The sequence below is a fragment of the Dermacentor andersoni genome, chromosome 5, assembly GCF_023375885.2.
Source record: "Dermacentor andersoni chromosome 5, qqDerAnde1_hic_scaffold, whole genome shotgun sequence".
Classification (NCBI taxonomy): Eukaryota; Metazoa; Arthropoda; class Arachnida; order Ixodida; family Ixodidae; genus Dermacentor; species Dermacentor andersoni.
Window position 1 is genome coordinate 171,922,952 of NC_092818.1, and position 21,335 is coordinate 171,944,286.

Below are 21,335 nucleotides of genomic sequence, written 5' to 3' on the forward strand. Positions count from 1 at the left end.
AAGCAAATATTCCGCTTGCTTATGCAGATAACTTTTCCTTTTGGCATAGCCGACAACTCGAATGTGTCCGCTGCTGAGGCTATTACAGCTTCGCGGGAAATGACGTTTTGTTTAAGGGGCAGCTGTCAAATATATAACAAAATGGTCTACGTGAAGTCTGTGCGCAACTTTCGGGATTTGCATAACTAACGCTTCTCCTTTCAGCGGCTTCTGACGTTGTTGGAGGAACTTATGGTTGGCTGCCTCGCACAGTTTACATACAGTCCGTCTGCGAGGGACTAGAGCAAGGAGAAAGGTCTGCGAAAAATACTGATTCCAGCCTTAGTGAGTTCTCTGCGTTGTAATTTCTCATTTCTGGCCTTGGACTGGTCTAATAATTGAAGTATACCGAATATGGATAGCAACTTAAACGTTGTCATCATCACTGATAAGCGAATCAAGGTGGGCTAACCAACGATGTCGAGCCATTCACTAAATTGCTGTGGGGGCAAAGAAGGCTCCATGTATCGGCAGTTTGCGTTCAGGCTATGTGTTTGAGTTCTAGCAGATCTAATTATAACATAAATTCGACACGCTGAATTTCCCACTTCGTTTTTCATTTTTCCGCTCGTTATTTCATGTTCTTTTCAGATGTTCAATTACGTATTGGCTGAACTTCTGCTTGCCTCCTTGACTTTATTTATGCCGGAGACGCAAAAATGAAAGCTTTATGTGAAAGAATGCAGTGCGAAGCGAGAGGTTGGGAGTGGTAAACGCTAAAGCTTCATGTAAAGATAGAAAGAAAACGACGATGACAACCTAAGGCAGTTAATGAAATATTTTGCCGTAAGTGCAATATAAAAGTGAGACAAAGCAGGCGTAATTTTTATTTTCCTTATATGACATGCGCCCTTTTGCATGCTGTCCTGCGCGACGAACTGGCGGTGACATGTTTTTAATACTAGGCACTGACACTCTATTCACAATGTTTAATACTAGGCACGACACTGTATTCACAATTGTCTACTAGAAGGGCAAAATGTGTAACCATAGAGTTCCAATAAACTCGGACATAGATCATGTCTTGTTCTGCAAGCTCTTAGCGAGCATATACAATTATCGAACTTGTTCTCTGAAAAGCTTTAAGGGTAGCTTTCATAGAATAGCGACAGCTGGACACCCATGACCCTTTAAAACAGCTGCCCTGAAAAGCTTTGTGTCCCCAACGCTAATGCAAAATTGAGGTGAAAATTCCGATAAGGAGCTGATCTACTTTTGCATAACCATGTGTCTTTTTCAGAAATGCTACGGATTTTGAGAGAAGCTTTGTTTATTTTTGCTGCTAATTACCTACTTGGATGTGAATATTCGGTGGCAGCATTAAAGATCGACGGGTCTACCCCACTGAAAAGCGCGGTGGAAGGGGTATCAAGTGTCGTGAGTAAAGCGGCATCTGCTTTAACAAACACGTAATTAACTTTTTTTTCCGCTTCCATTTCGCCAGGACCAAGTATAAAGAGAAATAGCGACAGAAAAATACATGGTTGGATTAGAGTTTTTAAGGATACAGTGAAAGTAGTGTTCGCTGGTGTCAGCCGCACAAAACACCGACGTGGCACGATAAATAATTGGTCCTTGGTGAAATAGCGAAAGATGTACTTTGTTTGTTTCTTTCTGCGAATTAACACGTGCGTCTTATTTATGCGCCAGCGCACTCCAAACGATGAGTATTGTGTATTTTTTGCTTGCATCAAGTTTTGTGCCTTCCAGATAAAAAGGTTTAATTCTAATTTGAAGCTCTGCCAAGAAGTCCTCGTTCTATGTAATGCTATCCCTAAAATTTGATAATAATTAATTTTTCTACTACTGCTGCATAGCCGCTCACAAAAAGAAAGTAAAAAAAAGCATGCGAATTGAACAAGCCGATGACGTCCTGTAATTGCAACGTTCATGCTGCACCTCAAGATGTAGGTGAAGTGCGCTAGAACTTCGAAGGAATACCTGGACCAGTGCCAAATGAATTCTTCAGATATCGGCAAGGTGGAGAGGAAGTAAAAAAAAAGCGTCATGTGCTCGGGTGTAACACGAAGCTCGCGACATTGTGTTGCTATCGTGCGATGACAATTATTTCTTTCATTTCATCTTACGCGTGTCACGACCGACGTAGATTGAGTACAAATGGCCGCATCGACTACGTCAAGTAGCGGCGCAGGACTCGGAAGAATTCAATGAAATACGCAGTCAAATTTTCGGGTGGTAGAACTCTAATCTCAGTCCATCGAAGAAATGCTTACGACATTTAAAATAATTTTAGCCTAAGTCGAACTCTTATCTGTTTTTTTTGCGAGTCGTTGTGATAGATACGGTGGAAGATAGCCATTTATTAAATCGCAGCGTGCTTAGCGAAGCCTCGAGAAAAATTGCTTATCGTGGCTGCTGCGTGCGTCATATGCGTAGGAGAGCACGCGGGAGCGAGTAGAGAGAGAGCAAATAATAAATGAAAGCTAGGGAGGTTAACCAGGACTGAGCCCGGTTGGCTACCCCGCACTGGAGAAAAGGAAAAGGGGACGGAAATATTAAAAGAAGAAGAGAAAGTCCACTGGGGATATCGTTCGCTCACTCAGTCCGGACCACAGACGCTGACTCAATCCTGTAGCTTTCATATATCGCAGCAGCTCTTTTGTGGCCTTTCGTAGCTTCGATATGCGAGGCCATGGTCCCAAGATCTTCAAGGTGAACGGTTTTCTATCTAACTGGTTGAGAGCTGTGCAGAGATCTTGTCTGTCGTTTTCAACAGATGGGCGGTAGCACAGTAGAAGTTCTATAGTTTCCTCGACACCACAGGCATTGCACTGGGTGCTATCAGCCATTCCAATCAGAAACGTATATGCATTGGTGAAGGCGACGCCCAAGCGTAAGCGGCACAGCATTGTTTCCTCATTACGCGGAAGCCCTGGTAACAGCCGCAGTTGCATAGATGGATTGAGGGAATGCGATCGATGTTGGGTGAAGTCAGGTGTGTGTCACTTCTCCAATGTCATACGGTGCGCTAGCTTGCTTAGGTGTTGGGTTTCGTCAGTCCGCGATAAAGGTGCAGAAACAAGGGTTGCTCCTTCGTGTGCTTTCCTAGCAGCTTCGTCAGCGAGGTCGTTGCCGGAGATACCGGAATGGCCACGCAGCTACTGAAACACGACATCGTGTCCTTTCGAGATCGTGTGATGGTGCATTTCTCGTATCTCCGACACCAGTTGTTCACAGGACCCGCGACCAAGAGATGACAGAAGACATTGTGAGGCCGCCTTCGAATCGCCGAATATTGCCCACCGATTAGTAGGTTGGTTGTTAATACAATCAACGGCACCTCGGAGGGCAACCAGCTCCGAACCGGTCGATGTTGTCAAGGGAGAAGTCTTGTGTCGTATGCTCAGTGATCTTGATGGTATAACCACTGCGCCGGTAGAGCTGGTCTGAGTGGAAAAACCATCCGTATATATGTGGACTCGGTCAAAGTAAAAAGTGCGCAAAGAATCCAGAGCTGCTTGCTTCAAGGCCAAGGTAGGCAGGTTGGTCTTCTTTCTTATCCCTGGAACCGTAAGACGCACTTGAGGTTGTTTTAAACACCACAAAGCTGAGGTTGAACGTGCTGAGGGGGTGAAACGCGATGGTAAGGAGGCACGATGGATGCTGACCTTGTTGGAGAAGGACGCCTGTGGTCGTCGTTCTGGCAGGCAGGCAAGAGAGCTTGACTGCATCTGTGAAACATGACGAACATGGGCCCTAAGCGTTTCGGTACTAGCGTAAGTCGTGATCGGATGGTCTTGAGCCCTTATAATTGTTCTTGCTGTTGAGGCGCTCCGCGGAAGGCCTAGGCAAACACGTAGTGCCTGCGCCTGCACGCTCTGAAGTTCTCGAAGATTTCACTTGCATGTTTTAGCAAGCACGGGAGAGCTATAGCGTAAGGATCCGATGAAAAGTGCTCGATATAACTGTAGCATGGAGCCCACTGATGACCCCCATGTTTTTCTGCCGATGAACTTGAAGACGTGAACAATAGATATGAGCTTCTACTTCAAGTGGGCAACCTGAGGGCTCCAAGAGAGGTCCCGGTCTACAATGACGCCCAAAAACCGATGATTTCTCTTGTAGGAGATAGGCTGACCATTGATACATACTGGGTAACGAGTCATCGCTTTTCGCGTAAAAGCGACTAACGCACATTTTTCTGTTGAGATGGTAAGGCCTTGTGTGTGAAGATAGTCAGATGCCTGTGTTGCTGCTTTCTGTAGCCGTGCGCGAACCTGCAGGGGAGTGACCGCTGATGTCCAGATGCAGATGCGACACTCACTTTTCCCGGTAGAGATTCGGCCAGCCCAAGAAGCGCGAGGTTGAAAAGAATAGGGCTTAGAACGCTGCCTTGGGGAATGCCTCGGCATGTGTAGTGGTCGGTAGTCAGACCATCTTCCGTACTTACGAACAAGGACCTTTGTGTCAAGTAGTTTCTGATCCATCGACAAACTCGCCCTCCTAGTTCAATTGTCAAAAGTGCGACTAGAATGGTTTGATGGAAAACGTTGTCGTAAGCGCCTTTCACGTCAAGAAAGAGTGCTGTTTTTGCTGTTCAACAGATTATACTAGATCGATGACACTGTCAATCGATGAACGACCTCGTCGAAATCCCGCCACAGAGTCAGGGTAAATTTTGTGGTGTTCAAGGTACCATTCGAGACGCATGAGGATCATACCTTCTATGAGCTTCCCAACGAAGCTGGCAAGAGCTATAGGCCGATACGATGCCAGTTCGAGCGGTGACTTTCCTGCTTTTAGAAGCGGTACCAGGCGGCTGCGTCTCCATTCCTGGGGGACGACACCATCTTGCCATGAACTATTAAAAAGGCTGAGGAGTTCTCTTCGTGCTTCTCGACCTAGGTGGCGCAAAGCAGTATATGTTATGCCATCGGGTCCTGGTGAAGACGAACACCTACAGAGGGCCACAGCAGCTTCAAACTCTTCCGTAGAAAATGGAGCGTCCATATTTGCATCTCGTGGACCGGGGATGTTGCCTAAAGCCATGTCAGGGACTAAAACTGTGCCGCCGGCGACTTTTGCACAAAATTTCAACATCTATCTCACGGCGGTTTTGATAGAGAGCAAGGGCGTTGAAAGGGTGTCGTTGCTGGGGACTTGAGTAAAGAGCCCGTAGGGTACGCCACACACGGGACAATGGCTTGCGGGGGTCAAGGGAGTCGCAAAAGCATTTCCATCTTTGATCCGTTAGCTTATCCATTCGGCGTTTGATCTTTTGTTGCATGCGCCAAGCTTCTCTGAGGTCAAGAATTGACTTCGTGCGCCTGTACTTCCTTTCAGCTCGGCGACGTGGTGCACGAAGCCTTTCCAATTCAATGCCATTCTCTGTACGCTTAGGTGAATGTGCGAAGCAGCGTGTAGAATCTTGCATTGCGTCTGCAATTGTGTCTTCTAATCTGCGTGCGATATGTGTCTTGCATGTGTCTTCTACACGATCTTGAAAGACTGACCAGTCGATTCGGCGAGACAACCGGTAATGCGGCGTCAAGTCCATCGATTCTCTTATAGGTTGGAATGTGATCACTTCCATGGATTTCAATATCAATGAACCACTAAACGCTCGAAGTCAGGCATCGTGACACCAAAGTCAAGTCAAGGTAGCTGCTGTACGTTGTTGTTCGCAGAAATGTCGGGCTTCCGTCATTTAGAAGACACAGGTTGTGGCCTGATGCAAAGAATATTAGTGACCTGCCCCACGAATTTATTCTGGAGCTTCCCCATATATGACGGTGAGCGTTGAAGTCCCCTGTTATTATCCAAGGACCGGGAGTAGCAGCCATAATATCTTCTAGCCTTTTGCTATCAAACTGACTTGTTGGGGAAAGGTAGACGCCTATATGAGTAAAAGACAGCCTCTTCTTTTTCACAGTAACACAGACGTATTGGTTACCGTCGTGTGGCGCTACGGGTTGGGAAACATACGTAAGGTCTTTGCGAATGTAAACCAGAACCTTACTACTACGGACACACGTGGTTGAAACAAAAGGTTCATATCCTGATAGTCTTATGGAGGCTGATAAGTTCGGTTCACAGATCACCAGTATAGGAAAGTGGTTGTCAAACACGAACTGTCGAAAATCCGAAATACGTGACCTCAGGCATCTCGCATTCCATTAGAATATGGAGGCACTTCTGACATCATCAAGGAATGATCGCTGATGTTGTCGATGAGCCATGGTTCTGCTGTTGAAGTTTTCAAGCACTGGATTTCTGAAGGCTCGCAAGAACCGGATTGATGGCATCCAGCACTTGCAACGAACTTCGAGCTGTTGGTGTCTGTAGCTTGTCCAGAAGAACACGAATAGCACTCACCGGAGAGCTGATCACGACAACAACTTGTTGATCCTGGTCCGACAATTTATCAGGGACAGACGAAGTATCCCTTGCTGTAGAATTCTGATTTCACTCAGTAAGGGCATGTAGCCTCGGGAGTGCAGGCCAGGTGTCCGCAGCCGTGCTGTTCGATGCACCTTTGTCCTTTGAGCTGACTTTGTTTGGCCTGGGCGGAAGAGTGGGTCGTAATGTACGTGGCTGGCGTTCTGCAGAGGCTTTGTAGTTTCTGGATCGACGTCGGCGACGTGATCGTCCTCGCTTAATAGATGCTGCTACTTCTCGCTGAGACGAGTGGTCTCTAACCATTTTCTTCAATATTGCCATTTCCTTTCGAATCAAAGGGCATTCCTTCGAAGATGCATCGTGAGGGCCGCTGCAGTTCGTGCACTTCAGCACACTGGCCTCACACGTGTTAGCTGTGTGGGGCCCAGCGCAGCGAGAACAGACGGTAGTGTTCTTGCACACACTACTCACATGGCCAAGCTTCATGCACTTCCAGCACTGCAGCGGTTTTGGTATAAAGGGGCGAACTGCGTGTCGGAAGTGGCCCACTTTTACATGCGATGGGCGGGCTTCGCCCTTATATATGATTTAACACACCTTGACGTGCCGAGACGAAATGCGTTTGCGATGGTGGTGTTTCCTGTAGCTGGCTTGATTAAGATCGCCAGGTCGGAGTCGACAATGGTCTCTTCAACATCGTAAATTACGCGAGTACTGACTTGTTTGCCTAGCGGAGTATGAGGGCGGACTTTCATCCCGCCAAGTTCCGTGACTTTGCGCAGAGTCCAACGCAGCCGCATGTTCTACATCAATCGCTAGGACGTTATTACGGGTGTTCACTCTGATGTCTTTGGTTTCATTCGGAACCAGCGCCTCTAGATGTGAAGACACGGCTTGCCTGTTGAGGCGTCACAGGTTCTCAGTGGCGAGAACTGGCGCGAACAGGATGGTGAGCTCCTCGGTATTGCGCGAAGATCTCACGGTGGACTCACTCGAATTCGATGATGCACTGAGAAATCTTCGCTTTGCTTTACGACTACGCACCAGCTCGAAGGTGTCGTCGCAAGAATCTTCACTGCTGACATAGTACTGCACGGTGTCATCGCTGTCAGTGTTGCTCTCGGTGCCGTTTCGCTTCCTGGAGGCAACCACCGCGGGCACTGCCGAGTCCGGCGGACGCGCGTGAGTCTCCATCTCCATCACAGTTAAGGAGGAAACAGCGGTTCAAGGTAGAGTGTAAGAAATTCACAACATAAGTAGAGCTGGAAGACTCGGCGTTCTGCCTGAAAGGCACTTCGTCTTCTTCATCCGGGAGCGAGTAAGTTTTGATTAGGCCAAAGACGCAGGAATGAAGCGGGCTGAAAATAGTTAACGTTACCACTTTATTTCTCGTTGTGCCGCTCTCTGCATGCACACCTTCTTATCATTTTGCCTCGACAAACATCATACATCGGCGTTGTCCTCGTTACATCACTGTACCGACGGATTGCATCGTGCATTCGCATGAACTGCAGTTTGCAAATCGGCATAGCTTGTGAACGCGGTGGTGCCATAAACGTAAAAATTGCATCACATTAAAGTTGTGACCTGCGTAGTGGATCAATATTGTGTGAAATACATGTTGCCCACGAAGTTAAGTCAATTGCGCGCAATACTTTTATTTGTACAGCATTTAATTAAGTCCCTCACGAAAGCTTCCCTTCGCATATCGATACAAACGTGTGGGCTGGTACCCCATAATTTTTTTAACTAACAATCGCAATATCACAATTAATTTTTAATTGACGTCTCGTCATGCTGCTGCACCTAGCATCGTGTCTTGTTGCTTGTCGTTCTGGTGAATTGAATTGAATTGTGTGCTTTTACGTGCAAAAATCCCGATTTTATTATGAGACGCGCCGTAGTGGGGGACCCGGGATTCATTTTGACCACCACGGGACAAGGGCGTTTTCACATTACGCTCTCATCAAAAAGCGGCCGCCGCGGCTGGGATTTGATCCCGCGACCTCGTGTTTAGCAGCGTAACACCATAGCGGAAGCCATCGCGGCGGGTCTTCGTTCTAGTCTTACGCATTTTACCGCTAAATATTTCTGATTTCTCATATATTTTGCTTGAGCTCTGTATTTTATGTATCAGCGATGTCTTGCGGGCACTGCCGCGTTCGTGCTGGCCTTGCAGCGTGACTTGCAGCCTACTGAACTCTTAGAGACAGATGGAGTCTTGGCTTTTGTGACCCACATCAGTATCGTCATCAAAGTCAGTATGCTGAAACACTCAGTATTTATTGGTCCTTTTTGCTAGCTCTTACGAGTTGCGCAATGTTCTTGGAGTACCCTCTGTGACCTTTTTACAAGAAAGAAAGTTCTCTAAAAGGAAAAATCAGAGTTGAAGGAAACGGAAATAAGAGTTCGTATTACCCCCATTTCTGCGGGTTCAGCAAACTATATTTGGAGAATGGAGTATAAGTGCGAAGAAGGGTTCGTAGATGGCGCCAGGATGCTGCGCCGACAACGCTGGGAACATAATCAGGGTAATTGGAAGTTCAAATAGACAACCCGCAGTCGTCAAGAAGAAAGGCACAGAAACAGAGACGGCAAATCGCAAAGGATGGAAACTAAAATATTCTCGGAGATTTATAAACACGGCAAGAAATCACGAGAAAGAATTTGTACTATAACACACAGGGCAGTGCCTTGCTTTTTGAGGCCCTAAGTTGCTGTCTGAGGACAAAAGCCTGTAGGCGCAAATATCTGCAACACGATGAAGCATGCGTCTGCTGCAGCAAAAGTTCAGAACCGACTCAACTCATTTTAATTGAATACCAAGACATTTGCTATGACAAGGTTCTATACAGTGTCCACCTTCCAGAAGCAGTGGATTCAAAACTAATGAGAGCGTTAATTATTCAGTGGTCGAAATAAGCAAGAGATGCTAGAGTATGGGTAGAAAAAAAGCAGGAAATAGATGAAGCCAAGTTTGTTACCAGCATTGTTAACTTTACAATACCGATATAGAGGTTTTAATAAGAAAGAAAGTATGTACAGACAGGGATGATGCTAAACTGCAACAGGTGTATACAGTAAAACCGTCTTAGCTCAAGCAGGCTAAGTGATCATTTGTCACAGCCCCATTTTAAATCATTATCTTTGTCACTGAAGCCGCCTAGATTTCTTGGCGTGGGCGTAATGCAAACCTTTCTTCAGATGGAGCTTCTCTAAAACAGAGTTCTGTACATGTCAAGCCGTGCATACTAAAGTGGGCGAAAATAGGGGTTGGCGTTATATAGAAGCGACGCGTATACTTATGTTCATAATAAGAGAAACGGGGACTACTCTAATGATATTCTGCAATGTTCTGCGAAGGAATAGCAGGTGAAATAGCAGCTGACTAAATGCATCGTATCTGTCGGTTATTGATTATTTAGTTTAAATATAAATCAATGCATTCAATCTGATTATTTTTTTTCACTGAGATTTTCTATAGCAAACAAACTGACCATGGTATCGCCTTAGTCGCATTTTCGCATACTGACTTGGGTCTACTTGAAATATACGAGTAACAGCGCAACCAGACGACCGCGAGAAGGGAGACACGCACACATAACCACTGACTAATAACTGGTTTTTATGGCAAGGGTAGCACACCTTATATATGCCAGAGTGAAGCAAGGGAAATGAAGGGGAAAAACATGTCAAGGATGATAGCGTACCAACTACGCAGGCGCAATACAGCCAACGAAGCGCAACAAAACGCAATCAATTATTTTTCTTTTTCTTTGCAATCTGAACCCCCGATAGCCGCATCCACAAAATCAAATTCACTATCAAGACGACGATTGTATATATAGGCAAGAGTAGTGACAAGACCGCGCACCTTCAGCTTAGAAGCCTAGGTACACTTTGTGGCGCAAAATACATTTCTTGAAAAGGGACAGTAGAAAGGAAGACAATGAAGCGCCAATACATTTATTGAAAAGGGACAGAAGAACAGAAGACAGTGAAGCGTCAAAGTCAAGCGCCACAGAGTATACCTAACAAATCTAAGCACTAACTTGCCCAAGAAGAAGTCCTTTTAGCTTACAAGCCTGCCACATTATAAAATTTGGTAGCAAGTGCTTTAGCACAACTTCCCTTCCTCTCTTTGATGCTGAATTTAATCTGGATGTGGCTGTCGGAGGTTCAGATTGCAAAGAAAAAGAAAAAATAATTGTTGGCGTTTTGTTGCGCTTGGTTGGCTGTATTGAGCTTGCGTTTGGCACGCTATCACCCTTGACATGTTTTTCCCCTTCAGTTCCCTTGCTTCACTCTGGCATATATAAGATGTGCTATTCATGCCGTTAAAACAAGCTGTTAGTCAGCGCTTGTGTGTACGTGTCTCCCTTCATGTGATCGTCTGCTTGCGCTGTTACCCATATGTTTCAAGATGAACCAACTCGCCCAAAAAGAAGTATTGATGACTTGGGTCAAAATCGCCAGAGAAAGAATTATAGCGTATATTTTTCTTCCCATGAAGATTACCTTTATTATGTTTTCTCATGAAGGAGTGGTCGTAATTCAATTGTAATTCTGAAAAAAAAATCCGTGCTGTGAAAGTTTTATAGCCTTGCATCGTGCGCTGTATGCAGAGCACATGTTTGCTGCTTTTACTGAGGTGCTTATTCTTAGGTTTCTGCCTTCGCAACGCCATCGCATTGTGACAGACGTGAAGTTTGGAGGTCACAAGTTCGCCGAGATTTTCGAGGACAAGAACGATGCTGGTTCTCTAACGTGCAACCTTCTGGGCGACAGGTGGGTAGTGACGCAATTGTAAAACATCGTTTCATGAAAAAAAATGTGATGAAATTCAGTTTTTAATGAAGGTTCGCACAGAAGAGAGAACAGGAACAGTTGTGAATAAGCTGTGCTGGGAATTCTCCTTCGATATGGGCATGGATTATCAAGTGCCTACATTTAGTTAAAAACAGAGGGTCATCACGCCAGAGTACTTCAGCCGCCATATTTACTGCCATGTGTGAAAAGAAGACCATCTCAGTATCATAAATTTTGAGCACTTCGTGTTAGCTAACAAGGAAGTGCTATTTTATCAACCAAGTGACCGACTGATTTGCAAACAGTGCTACTGGCACAGACTCAATTGGCACGTGCACTGTTGAATTTCACAGCGATTCTATTTTGCCGGGTATCTTGTCAGCCGACCCAAGTGTCATTATTGCCATGTGCTTGGGAAGCATTGAAACGCTCGGAGCACTTTAATCGAACTTGTGAACTGAAGGAGCATGCCATCCGGCGCCACACAGCACAGAAGTCCAAGCAATGAGCCTTGCCGTCATTAGGGCTCGGGTAAACCAGCAACAGTTTATACTTTCAGTGTGATGATTGGAAGAGCGGCAGTCGTATTTGATAGGACACTGTTGTGCACTCTCTATTAGAGTGAACAAATAATAGAAAAAGCGGACATTTATAAAATACTAACAATGTTTCAGCGTCAGATGTTGAATTGTTGAGCTAGTAGTGCTCATTTTTTATCCTTGTTTCTTATGCACTACCTGTCGAGCCGTTATACGAGCTATACAGTATTACTGTACAATTACTACATTTGCCGTTCTTCTCTGCATCGGTTATACTTGCCATAGCGACATGACTTGTAACGGTGGTTAGAACTACTAACTTGAATATAAGAAGTAAATATGAATGCTGCTCTTGAATTTGTTAAAGTGATTGTGTACGTTTGCCATCGGCGACTTGCTTCTTTAATGACTGGGCATGACAAGGGAAACGAAATTACGGTGCCTGTATATAAGTTATTTATGTACTATGCCATGCACGCACATGGTGCGCTTCAACTGAACGTGTACTTCTAGTTCCGACAGTGTGTGTACTCTTCTGACAGGATACTTATAGAACATTTGTTGAAGTTCATTCCAAGCGCGCTGGTCACTGACGTAACGATGGATGAAATGGAAGTGTTCGTGGACAAGTGCGTCAACCGAGAGCCGGAGACAAAAAGGTCCTCCCTGTTGGATTTATTAGGCACCGCACTTCAGAGCCTCTTGATATACCCAGGTAAACGTTGCTATTTTACTGGTGCGCACCGCATTAACCAATATCGCACGAAATAGTGCTGGTGCGTGAAACTGCATGTGCAACTACACGAATGTGCACATGCATATGCACACTTTGGACACCTCAGCGTAAGAATATTTCTTTTTCTTTGCACTAACGCTTTTGAAATAAGTAGAAAATTTCTAAACGTGCGGCTAATACGTCCGCCGACTGAGACGGCAGCAACAATTAAGAACAAAAAAGTGCAGCGGCATTTGAAGAAAAATAACGAAAAAAGTTTCTTTGTCCGGAAATAATGTTTAGCTAGAAGCTCTTGTGACCGCTTTTTTCTGTACCTCGTTTGACAGAGTTCAGTGTAACAGATATTGCGGCTTTGAACACCCGTTTCCTGCTTCCTGTAAGAGAAATGTAATGTCACAATCTATACTATGCCGTCTACCAAAGGGCATTGAACTCGGCAAAATCAATCGAGTGCCACCATAAAACAGAAACAGCATCGACAACACAAATGGTGAAATGCGGACGTGTACGTAGGAGAAAAACAGTCTGATGATTGAAAAAAAAAAAGAAATAAAGGGAAATGCGGGACGTGACAGCGCACTGAAATAGAAAGGGGGGGGGGGGGGGCAGAAGCACAGCTCATGTCTGTGCTGTGTTCTCCCTTACAAGATAAGTAATGCAGTGAAGTTAACTACAACCGGGTTAACCCTTTCAGCCCCTAATTACCAGTGTATGTCTGGCAAAAGTTGATTCCTTCAATAAGAAGTTCATCCTTGGTAAAGTATATAAATAAAAGTTAAGAGCAGTGCTCCCTCATAACTGCGACATCATATTGCGTGCTTTTAATTGTATGCGAGTTAAATCGAAACATTTTCAAAAGACACACGCGTGATTATTTTTAAGATGCTTGAAACAGGACTGTTTTCAAGCCGAATAATATCTGGAAAAACTAAAAAGAGAACTTCTTTGTGAATTTGAACCCAGGGACAGTTTTCAGAAGAAGCATTTACGCTAGAATTGTTCGTAAGAAGAATGTCTTGTTTCCTGACATAAAATTATCAAAGGCGGCTAGACAATGGCTGAGTGCATTTACTTACGATAAACATTGTGACGATGGCCTCTGGTCTCTTTAATGTTGACAATATTGTTTGGAAAAACTTATTTGTTGCAATTTTATTGCCAGGTATATATATCATGTGATTCTAAATAAAAGCATTGTGCCTTAAGATGTGAATGATACGTTTTGATTGTGAAGAGATGGTAAATAACATATACAAACACATGCATAGTGTATGAACTTATTATGATTAACTTTGTTTTTATGGTCATACAGGTAAAGGGTTGAACGCTATACGGCAGTCACAACAAAAAGAAAAGACTAGGCCTGGTGGCCGAATGAATAAATACATTTTGTAATGTCATTGGCTTTAATCGAATCTGCCATGCCATGGCATCGCAAGCGTGTTACTAGCACTTTAGTTTCAGGGAATATAAATCAGAATTAAATTTTGTTATTATCGCATCTTGTCATTACAGTTTCTTAAATACGGAATGAGATTTCAGTCATAGACTGAATCGGCACTCCTGTGGATAGTAAACGTTAAGTAGTTAACGTGACTATTAGCAGCACTAACAGAAAAAAGTGGTACATGTTGAAAAATACAAAAATATAATATATAGAGGACTAAGTTTGAATGCAAAATGAAAAAGAAATGAACTAATAAAAATAAAACATGTTTAAGATTTCAGCTCCCGTCGTTGCATGAAGTTTCGAATTTCTATCTATTCTTCTTTAGGTTAAATATTGTTGTTCCGGCCGTGATTAAAAATATCGTGTTGAATTCACAAAGCTTCTCATTCGTAAGCACTCTTTGTCATTAACCTTTCACTAACGCTAATTTTATGCTCCGCATAAGCGGTTGGCTAGAATTTGCTCCTACAAACAATTCTAGCGCAATCGCTTTTCATGACTGCGGACACTCGGGAGGAACACACAAGGCTTTGCGTTGGTATATGCTGTTTACCACTGAACGATGACTTCGCTAATGGTATGCTCGATAACACGATAGGTCGGTATCTGCTCTTAAGAAGCAACATTAACCCGGCGCCAACTCCGATGTCGCCTATCCGAATACATCTAAAATACAGGAATGCTTTTATGAGACAACCGCCTGACGGATTTGAATGAAATTTCTCGCATTCGCGAGAGAAGTTTAAATTTTAGAGACTGTAGGAAGCATAATTCTGACTTGAGCATGTAATTTAAAAAATGCTGTAAATCGACGTGTAAAAAAAGAAAGACAAGCCTGAAAAATTTGTGACTCCATATACCGATATTGTGGTCCTTTAAATTGCATCTGATAGAGCATCTAAAGGGGACAAACGTGTTTTAATAATTTACAGCTCATGCGACAATTATCAAATGCTTACAAGCGTGTTGCAAATTCCTACTCAGAAATTAGTGTCATTCTTTAGAGCAATTTTTATTACATCAATTTCGTGGGGTTTAGAAGAATTTTGGGTGCAGTTTACAGAATTGTAATGTTATACTTCATTTCTGATTTTAGAAGCTGTAAACTTGATAGTCTCGTTTCGAAAGCTCTTGCAATTCTCAAAATTTTGTGAACCACATCAACGGCGTAAAAAAATTCATTTCCCAACATCCCTAGAAATAACGTTTTTATATGCAGCAAACACTATCAGAATCTGTGCAGTGGTCCCCCCCCCCCAAAAAAAAAAAAACAAGAAAAAGGTTTCTCCTTTCACATGTATTAGTATAGGTTTCGCCGGGCTATGTATCCTAGGTTCCGCCGGGCTCTTAATCGGCCACAATTCCAGCGTAAGAAGGTTTTTGTAAATGCCAGCCTTGAAATACATGTATTTATGCAATGTGTTATTCTAGTCTTTTGCTCTTGCAAATATTGTTTAGATTCTTGATATTATTTAATGTGTACTTGAGGTTAATGTTTAGGTTGTTTAATGTTGTTCCAGTTTATATATATTACCTAAGCATTATCGATATATTATGTATGTATTTATACTTATTTATATTACTTAAATAAACAGCTACATTAGCCCATTTCGTGATAGCGCTGATAAATGCCCCAAATCAGGTCTCATTGTTGTCATTCAAGTCGGCGAGTGCTGAATTCTTTTTTTTTTTCAGGAGTAAAAACAAGAAAAGAAAGAAAGAACGGTATGCCTCTGCGATGTGTGAAGGCACTGTTGTCACAGGCATAATATTTCCGGAGAATATATTCTGCGGTTATAAGCTTTTCTTTTTTTTTTACTAACCTATTGGAACTTGTTTTCCGTATTTCACGCACAGAGGATGGAAGCAAAATCTTCATCTTATCTGCTGCGCAAGGTCACGTGCAAGAAGTAAAATCTGATGCTAGAAAATTTGCCACGCAGGTACCAAATGGTGTGGGGCTGGAGACATTGCCAACAGCTACGACGACTTGGGGAGGGCCAAAGAGATTGATATGTGCTGTCGCGACCACGATCACGCCGATGACAACATATTGGCTTTCCAGACAAAGCACGGAATCAAAAATTCTAGGTTCTATACAATGTAAGCTTGTCGTTACACTTCCGAAACGCGGCACATTCCGTGTTAGAAGAATAATCAAAGAAAACTGGACATCACCTAAAGTTTGTTTTAACCCCAATTTCCAGATATTGGACGGTAGCAGAACGGACGATTAGCTGAAATCATTTATCAAATAAGCCATTAAAGAAGGTTTAGCAAGCAACGTAATGAAGATCTGTTTTTCATCGGATCTCGCGTGGTGCATCTTCCGGCATTGTCGAAAGGATCCACGAAGGGCAGCCACGCTGCTGCAATGCGCAGTTTCTTACAATATTACTTAAAGAGAAATGTGGCGTCATCGTCTATGCGAGTTTCCAAATGCTCATGGTGTCACTATGGAAATCCCTATAAGTGGGTGTACGACGCTTGTCTCGAACTTGGCTTGGCTTAAAATATAATAATTCCCACAGAAATAGAGCGTTATTAGAATAACCTAATTACAAGTCCTTCTTTACGCGAAAGACACCTTTACATCCTCATTCGTTATTTTGATGGCTGACTCACAGTTTATATAGCAAGAGCGTAACTGTAAGAAAATTTGTGGCCACACCCTTTACAAAAATTGTAAAAAAATTACGAACTTGCAAATTTTCTTTACATTTTTCATACTTCATTTCGAATTTCTGGATGGTTCTGATTTACGTTGACACGAAGTACACAACACTGTTATAGAAATTTGCCTTCCCCCTAGGGTTCTGATATGTATTTTTCCTGTGGCGCTATGTGTCATGCTGTGCCTTCTTCTTGTCTCTTCCGTTTGATTCTTTCCACTCTTCTAGTAGGGTGCTGGGGAAGCGAAAGCTTTACATAATACCGCTGGTGGGGAGGTGGGGGAAGTCTCTTTATCAAAAAACAATATCTAAACTGTTTTTTCTTCTCTGTAGTAGTAGTAGTAGTAGTAGTAGTAGTAGTAGTAGTAGTAGTAGTAGTAGTAGTAGTAGTAGTAGTAGTAATATTAATAATAATAATAAAAATAATAAAAGTAAGAGAGAGATTATAAACCTGTTTTGGAGAGGATAACGGTTGGTTTCTTAAGTGTTTGGAGCACACGAGGCAGCCGAAACTTCGAAATCCTTGCGCTATGACAGGTCGGTTCATTTAGAAACATTGGTGCAATGATGTGTCCATCGTGTATATTGCACACGAGGCATTGGGTTGGATATATGCAACTGAATAAATTATAGGACAATCTTCCCTTTGGAAAATGGAAAAACGTCCATGTACCGTGCATTGGGTGCACGTTAAATATCTCAGGCGGTCAAGATTAATCCGTAACTCCCCACTACAGTGGGTCTCATGAACGTGTCGGGGTATTCGCACGTTAAGCCCCAGAATTTCATTGTAATTTATTAATTTTGTAATAGTACAAAAGGTATAGTGGGAATCAGATCAGTTCTGTCCTTTTCTTCGCGGTGATGTACGCACCGCCCTATTTCTATGACACAGTAACGCATGTTGTGGGATTAGAGCTACGTAACATTCACCAACCTTAGTGATTTCATACACTCCATGTCTAAGTAGGCTACATTCATTTATTTAGAATCCACAACTTTATAGAATCTTTTATTTGTAGCTGTTTGGCCAAAGGCGTATTAGACTAGTTTTTTTCGTATTCGCGGCATGTTAACACTTTACTACATGAATATATTTCAATCAGATAATCTTGGTGCATCAAGTTTATTTTTCTTTGTTGTTTTGTGTAAAACAGTCTCAGTTCTTTGTTGCTGTCGTTCAGCATGACAACCTCCAAACACTTGCCCACTACTCGCGGGTTCGTCGTTGCCTTCTACCACAACTGGCTCCGATGCCGCTCATCAAGCTAGCGTTGCCATAGTTACCCTTCCTCAGCAAAGGCGCTCACTGCATTGACCCACTGCCAGTCGGTGCGGTGATTTCGGTCTCAAATTCCTTTCCTTAATATATCACCAAATGAAAACACGCATAAAGCTGAGCTCAAATTTCGCATATGGGAGTATTGTAATCGTGGGGCATTTTTACATTGCAAAGGCGCTACCGATCAAGTACCAGCAAAAAAGGAAGCAACTGAAGATGTTTTGCAGCTACACACTGAACCGTTCGGCGGCATAGCTGAGAAGGCGTAGGCGAATTTGAAGGTGCGGGGTATGTTGAGTGTAGGTCCGTGCCCTTCATTCTACGTGCAGCATCTGGTCCAACCCATCCCCTTGACCCGTCTTGGGATAAAAGATCGACAAACAGGGGTACAAAACTGCAAATTAACCAGCACTAATAAACGAGGGCGCAAGAAGACGTATACAGATGACTAGCGCTATACAGTAGTCGGCGCTTTGTAGTGTGCCGCACCAAATGGCCCGAATTGATGTACTCCTCAGGGGTAAAATGCCTGAGACAGGTCGGCCGACGTTTCGATTGGTGGACCTATCTTTGTCAAAGACGGCCTTGTTATCCGTGGCTTGTTCGATTTAATTGGCTAGGAGACTGACGTCATCTGATGTCGTTGGTGGAAGCGGCTGTCTGCAAAGAAAGCAACTGAAAAGAAGAAGAAAACTGCCATTTCATGTTTCCAGGCATAGAGGTGGAAAGGGCTGAGTGTAAGAAAGAACGGCAAAAGCGGGGAAATGAAAGTAAACTGATGTATAAGAACCTCACACGAAATGAGGTATTGCGGAAATGAAAAACTATTGCACTAAGTGCTTTCTTCAGGAATGAGACTCTTGTGGGAAGTTAGAACTACCATAGGTTGAGCTTATTCCAGTTGACAACGTTTTGCATACGTGGTAACGTCCTTACGTTGAGTCTCTTTTACACTGCACCAACAGCGAACTTTCTCTTGGTTCAGGTTACGTTCAGGTTAATGCATTTTCAGGAATATACGTATATTGGTTCGACTTCATCCTCACAAAAAAAGAAACTGTGTCCGATGTATGTGTGTGTGTGTGTGTGTCTTTGTGAAGAGGGTCTGCTCATGTGCTGTGTTTGACGTTTCTGGAGTGCTTAAGAAATTTATTTAGAGTTTTGCTGAAGAATGCTTGCTTTTTCATCAGCATAACCACGCAAAAAATTTCAAAGGAAGCAATAGAAGCATACAAACACTTTCTTGGATTGTACTGGCCTACAAAATGAACAGGGGCAACAAGACAACTACGATGAAGAACATCCCCAAAAGAATAAAAGAGCCCGTATGATTTCCTCCATTTTTTTCTTACTTTTCAGGACAAACTGCGACGATGATGAGAAGTTCTTCAACTGCCTTGTCAACTCGAGTAATGTTGTTACGGCGTCCGTCGGCATCGCTTACTTCGATGTGCTCAGAACCAAGTGTTTCAAATACGGCCATCCTTTAAAATGCACCAGTTACAATCCGTAAGCCTATACGCGTTCATTCGATTGCGCTTCTCATGTCTTGGACGTCAGGATTGGTAGACGTACTCGATCCTTTCTCACGTTATGGCACGGTAATGCTCTTACAGCCGCCTTTCATTACTCTTAATAATGAGAAAGAAAAATGGACTTCTAGGCTTGGGGCGCATGAATTTGTTGTGAAATTCCTTACACAACACTAAGACGTGACAATAATATCATGAAAGTGCCATATTGAATATGCAGCTCCGATGTACAAGTTTGCTTTACCTGCAAGAAAAACAGCGCCGATGGAGCTTTTTGTAGCGTACCACTTTGATTGTTAACAATAAAAACAGATATACATGGAAGCCTGGAAAGTAACGAAAAGTTGTCAGTAACTTCTTTAGCGAGTTCGTTGCAAAAGATTGCTCACGCTAACCCCTGTGTAGCTGCGCTGGCGTTTTCAATCATACATCGTTGATAGTACTAGACCATGCACTAGCTGATCATTGGGTCGTTAGGTTGGAATCACTGGTCTGACGTGAACAGCGCAGCCACGTCATTACGCATTTTCTTCTCTTCATCGTCACCACTCATATGCGTTGCTTTAGTAAATTCGTATTGTTATCACAGCACCGATAAGACGTGCGGCAAGTAAGTACACTCAATTGGATAGAAGTTTTGTTGATATTTTTGGTAATATCTTGACTATCACGCCTTTAGCGCAGCATTAAGTCTTTAGGCCCGTTTTTGTCATACGTTCGAGGGTTTGCAGCTACGGACGACACTGTCAGTCGACAGAAAGTACTAAGCTGTCTATAACCTTTACCGGGAGAAAGGTCATTCCGTAAGTTACCTCCATTTCTTTACTCGGAGCGAGAGTATGAAGCTAACGTATATTATGACTGCTACTTTCCACCACTTTCCATCCTGAAGTAATATAATACTTTTCAAACTATACGTTCCGCTTCCTCAAATGAAACGGTCGGGTTCTGAGAAGGTGGATTATTTTGTGACATTTGTTGTGGCATCGGAGTTAGGTTATCATCTGCAGCTGGAATGATTATTAACATCGCGCTCCAAGTCACCAGCCGTCATAATGAAAAAGGATTGTAACGCTGTCTTCTTGGTAGCGCCTCTCATAACGATCATCTGTAATAAGATGCATGGTTTATAAATAACTTTCGTTTCAGGCTTCGTATGCTGCTACTTCGTCCGCCTTGCAAAAGCCAAGAGGAAGACAAGTCTGAGCCTAAGAGATGGAGTGTCGAGTACCCACCGAATTTTTTCGAGGCTTTTGTTAACAGGAAGAAATCCGGCCTTATGAATGTGTTCTCGGCACCAGAGGATGATGACGGGGAGTGTTAAAACTGATGATGCCATTGAACCTACCGAAATATGCGTAAAAATTAAATCTAGGAGTTTGCAACTTGATTGTGACCACACATGTGCATGTAGCTTTTGTCTCCCGCACTCGCCCCCTCACCCGTGTGTTGCGGGGTGGGTAGATCACCTTATCCGTTGAACAATAAAGTTTATTCTATCTATCTATTCCGTATCTTTTGTGCGAGTGTAACTGGTGCAATTAGACTAAAAATGGAGTCATTCTAGAAGCTCATTTAGGCATCAACCAAGCTGCACGCACTACATCCCCCAAGTAGCTTTGGCATTTGCCTGTAAAATAGACGCTCAGGTGTTACGATGGAAACTCCCTGCGGAAAAGCGTCCCATGATGCTTAAACAAAACAACTGACATATAGAATGTTGCTTAAAACAAGGCGAGGGTCTCTATTCGCGTCACATTAGGTGAAATACTGCGCAGAATGCAGTGCTGGAATCTGAAGCAGCATTACATTACTTGTTTCCGCGAAGGGACGTGAATTTATGGTTAACGTAATGCGACGACAAGGAGGCTTATGTTCCGGTTAATAAATAATACATGTGCACGAGGTATGGCTAA

The 21,335-nt window shown here is 43.4% G+C and overlaps 1 protein-coding gene across 1 annotated transcript; it reads left to right on the forward strand.

Moving 5' to 3' along the window:
• The first annotated feature begins 208 nt into the window (after positions 1 to 208).
• LOC126531626 (uncharacterized) lies at positions 209 to 20,924 on the forward strand. The gene is made up of 7 exons (XM_050179241.3): positions 209 to 324; positions 1,280 to 1,448; positions 11,065 to 11,187; positions 12,290 to 12,462; positions 15,877 to 16,036; positions 19,247 to 19,396; positions 20,569 to 20,924. The coding sequence occupies exons 2-7, from the start codon at positions 1,282 to 1,284 to the stop codon at positions 20,741 to 20,743; spliced, it is 948 nt and encodes a 315-aa protein (XP_050035198.2). The 5' UTR covers positions 209 to 324; positions 1,280 to 1,281; the 3' UTR covers positions 20,744 to 20,924.
• The last annotated feature ends 411 nt before the right edge of the window (positions 20,925 to 21,335 follow it).

Bases quoted from the DNA above. Each gene is read 5' to 3' on its own strand.
- LOC126531626 (XM_050179241.3), top strand. From the start codon at position 1,282: ATGCTACGGATTTTGAGAGAAGCTTTGTTTATTTTTGCTGCTAATTAC. The intron at 16,037-19,246 runs GTAAGCTTGTCG...CTTACTTTTCAG, and splicing joins AATTCTAGGTTCTATACAAT to GACAAACTGCGACGATGATG. The intron at 19,397-20,568 runs GTAAGCCTATAC...CTTTCGTTTCAG, and splicing joins AAATGCACCAGTTACAATCC to GCTTCGTATGCTGCTACTTC.